The 4,068-nt window shown below is 30.6% G+C and overlaps 1 protein-coding gene across 5 annotated transcripts in view; it reads left to right on the top strand.

Moving 5' to 3' along the window:
• The window catches only part of LOC106464876 (UPF0488 protein CG14286-like), a 12,563-nt gene that overhangs the window by 7,484 nt on the left and 1,011 nt on the right, over nucleotides 1-4,068 (top strand). For 4 of the 5 annotated variants that reach the window (XM_013925035.2, XM_013925034.2, XM_013925037.2 and 1 more), the window contains exons 2-4: nucleotides 119-190; nucleotides 550-640; nucleotides 3,033-3,167. In XM_013925035.2, the coding sequence (XP_013780489.1) occupies nucleotides 119-190; nucleotides 550-640; nucleotides 3,033-3,167 (298 nt within the window). Of the gene's footprint in view, nucleotides 1-118; nucleotides 191-549; nucleotides 641-3,032; nucleotides 3,184-4,068 lie in introns of all 5 variants that reach the window. The other variant, XM_022392674.1, reaches the window with a different exon arrangement.

Raw genomic sequence — 4,068 nt, 5'->3', positions numbered from 1 at the left:
GTTTATATATAAATATATATATATATATATATATATATATATATATATATATACACACACACACACACACATCAGATACTTAATACTTCTTGTATTGTGACCATTCTTAATTCTTTAGATGAGTACCAATAAAAGGACAGAGAAATCCAAGTCTGTGGATCAAATGGAATACTTAAGAGCAAAAGAAGAGGTAAGTGCACTAGAAATCATTCCTCATTGGAACAGTTTCAGGTATTTTCTAGAGAGATGTTACCTGATGCAGAACTATTGTCAGAATTGGTGCATTACTTGAAAATGATGGTGGGTACATTTAACAGTTGCTATACGGGCATCCTTTAGTACCACTTCTGGAAACCAATTTAATGACTAACTTGTTCATTTTACAGACTACTCCAACTACCCATACTAGCTTTATAACCATCCTATATATAGTTACAATGCTGAATATCTACTTTGATGTTTTTAATGGACTTTATGCATGTTTTTATGCCAATAAATTTGTTTATTATTTGTAATAAAGTATTTTTAATAGATCATTCATGTTTTTAGGATTTTGTGGAGAAATTTGAAGAGGAACTGTGTTGGTGTATAAATCAACTGCAGCTTTCCATTGAATCCAAAAATGTGTCACAAAAACAGGGTAACTATTTGTCAGGTTTTAGTACAGAAATCAGAAAAGTAGGTATATATATATATATAGGGCCAAACTTATGTCAAATTTACAGTAAACATTTAAGTCATTTTTTTTTGGAAAAAAACAACTGAAATATTAAAAATACAAATTTATCTATAATGTTTCAGAATAGCTCAGAATATAGGAAAGTCAATTCAATTTTTGTGTTTTTTTACAAATTAATTATAACAACGCTATAGTGTGATTCATACGTACTAATAAAGCATGAAAATTAAGTGCTCTTTGAGTAAATCATAAGTAGTGCTAAAAGAAATTTCAAAGTTATCTGGCTCAATCTTTTACAAAAAAAAAACGATGTGGGCAGGCTACAATATGATTTAAGTATTAGGGGTTAGATGTTGCTAGAGGTCTGAATTTCAAAGTAATAAGTTTAATAATTAGTTTACATGTATAATTGCAGACTTGAGTCAGTAATTATGAGCACTTGTAAATTCTGCAATGTGATACCCACAAATATTCTTTTTCATCATATCTTTGATATATTTTATTGCTAAAACTTTTAAATATAGAGGGGTTTTGTTCTTTATGCAAAGATAAAAACTAAGAGTCTCCTGTGTTAAGCTAGCAATGGTCCTGGGCGAAGCAGCTATTTACTAAATGTTATATATTCAATTAGAAATGAAATAGAATCATTAGTGTTAAATGAAACTTCTATTGTCTTTGTAAAATAGACATACCTTAAAATGTAATAAATGGAACCAAAGGGTGAGAATTGGCTTAATTTTTTATAAATTAAGTTCAAACTAAGATTTCGTTAATTTAAAGCAGAACATACAGAATTCATTGAAAAATGTCAAATATTTTACTGGAAACAAAAACACCAAATGTGATTCTATGTGCTACTTTGTTTGATATTTCAATAAAAATTATTTCCTAGGGTATTGGATTTATAGTTTGCTAGTTTAATAAATGCATCCTTAACTAAGGTAAAACACAACCTAACATTATAAAAGGACCATGATGAAAAAGTGACACAAATAATTGCATACATTTTTGTGTGTATTCTTGAGTTTGTTACCTTCTTTTTCTTGTTTATTTTTTAAACTATTTTTATTCCAAATAGGTGGGCACTGTACATGTGCTTATGTATCTTTATTTCATTTCTGTTTCAATATTTATTGTCTTTTTTTTTTTTAACTTATTCTGGTATCAGCTAAATAAACATGTATACATGCATATTACATATGTATGCAGGGCTTGTGAGAGAAATTTCTGGCCACTACCACCCCTCCAAGTCTTCTGTTGGCTAAAGTGTTGGTGTAATTTTTCTCCCTCTTTCATAGTTTACTTTTGCAATCTAATCTTAATGTTTTTGCCTATGTCCCTTTTTCACCCCACACTCACCCCTATTATCACCACCACCATCACTAATCTGATCTTCCAACCTTCTTACCATTACTAACATTTCTGTCTCCCTCTCTCTCTATTTCTTTTTCCCACCCATGACAGGCCTTGTGTGTATGAGTGTTTGGTTGGATGTTTGTATGCATTTTTAAGTTTTTTCATCTCTCTATCTTTCATTTTATTATTTCCACATTTTATCTTTTCCATTATATTTTGAATCTGTGCTTTCTTTTGCATGGCCTACCTCTCAGTTCTTTCATTGTATATGAGGTCTGGCATGGCCAGGTGGATATGGCATTTGATTCGCAATCTGAGGGTCATTGATTTGAATCCCCATCCCACCAAACATGCTCGCCCTTTCAGACGTGGAGGCATTATAATGTGACGGTCAGTCCCACTATGTGTTGGTAAAAAGAGTAGCCCAAGAGCTGGCAGTGGGTGATGATGACTAGCTGCCTTCCCTTTAGTCTTACACTGCTAAATTAGTGCAGATAGCCCTCGTGTAGCTTTGTGCGAAATTCAAAACAAACCAAACCATTGTACATGTATGGTCTTCTTCCTGGCTATGTGATGTTTCTCTTCCCTGTAAATAGTAAATAGAATAAACAAATTTTGGCTTTATCCTTTCTGCACCTGAAAAAGAAGAGCTCTAGCTTCTGGTTCACTTTCGATATTTCTACATAAAAGAAACAATATTTATAAGAAAAGGTTTGGTTGTTATAGTTTTACCAGGACCATTACATTATTATTAGTACATTGACTCTTATTAAACTTTTTGGTTATATCTTGAGTAATTCTTCAGTGGCAAGAGCTCATCAATGTACTTGTGATATTTAAGTGTTTTTTTTATATAAGATAATGATTAAGCTAGCATATTTTATTTTTTTATTGTGCTAAGTCTAAGTTTATGTTTTTTTATAGAAAATTAACATCTTATATGTATTTATGAATTTATTATTCCAAGTAGTCTAACACTAGATTCTTTGTTTTATAGTTGAAGACTCCATCAAGATGCTAAAGACACTTCAGAATCCCAAAGCTCCATTAATTAAAAAACGACAAGTAATGAGAGGAGCTTTTGGAGATTACAGACTGAAAATGAAAGAAGATAAGAAAAAGTTTGGATTTGGTATGAATTTTACTCGGTAAAAAAAATAATAAAAAATATATATATATATATTAAGCTAATTGATTAGTTAACTTTGATTAGTTAAAGTGACAAAGTAGGGCTGCTAAAATTACCACTTGTTTAAGGAATGTACACAGAAATATAAAAATAATGTATTCAAGTTCTAAATCTTAACTATTGTTGTTCTCTAGTGGTGCCATTGGCAATAATGAATAGTACATGACAGTAAATGGCTATTAATGATGTAATATTTTTATCTAAGTTTACTTACTTACAGAAGTGCATGGTATTTCTTTAGAAATGTTTTGAGTTTGTGGAATGGTTTGTGAAATGAATTAGTTTGTGTTAAGCCATTTGTATGTGTTTGTGGAACTTGAAGATTAACCTTGCCCATCCTAATAACCCTCTGTTACATGAGAGGATCAATCTACATAAATGAAAATATTACTCTTAAGAATCTATTGATAGCGTACTATTTTGAAGTCTTTGCTTTTCCAGCACTGAGTGTCAGTCATACTATTATTGAACAATAGTGTTTGATGTGAAATGTTGATAGTCGAAAGCCAAAGAAGACGCACCCAACTGATTTTATAGATCCAGTTTATGTAGAAAAGTAATTGCATTTTTTGTACTAAGGAGTTCAAGTACTATAAAAAAAACTGTATAATAAGTAACTAGCTAAAAGTTGAGGCTGTATGAAAATTTAAATTATAATTAAATGTAATCACCTCTGTACTAGTTCGTTAGTTGTCATTTAAAGAAAGGAATGAAAAGAGAAAACATTCTTAGTGGAGTGATTGTTTTTTTTGGGGAAGGTAAAGTAATTCAGTAATTAACAGATAGTTTTAAAATCAACTTGTAGCCTTTTGTGCCAAGTTTAACTAGCTTTATAAGAATGCTC

The sequence above is a fragment of the Limulus polyphemus genome, unplaced genomic scaffold (genome assembly GCF_000517525.1).
Source record: "Limulus polyphemus unplaced genomic scaffold, Limulus_polyphemus-2.1.2 Scaffold1768, whole genome shotgun sequence".
NCBI classification, from domain to species: domain Eukaryota; kingdom Metazoa; phylum Arthropoda; class Merostomata; order Xiphosura; family Limulidae; genus Limulus; species Limulus polyphemus.
Note: the sequence above shows the minus strand (reverse complement) of the source record. Positions and strands in the feature narration are given on the sequence as shown.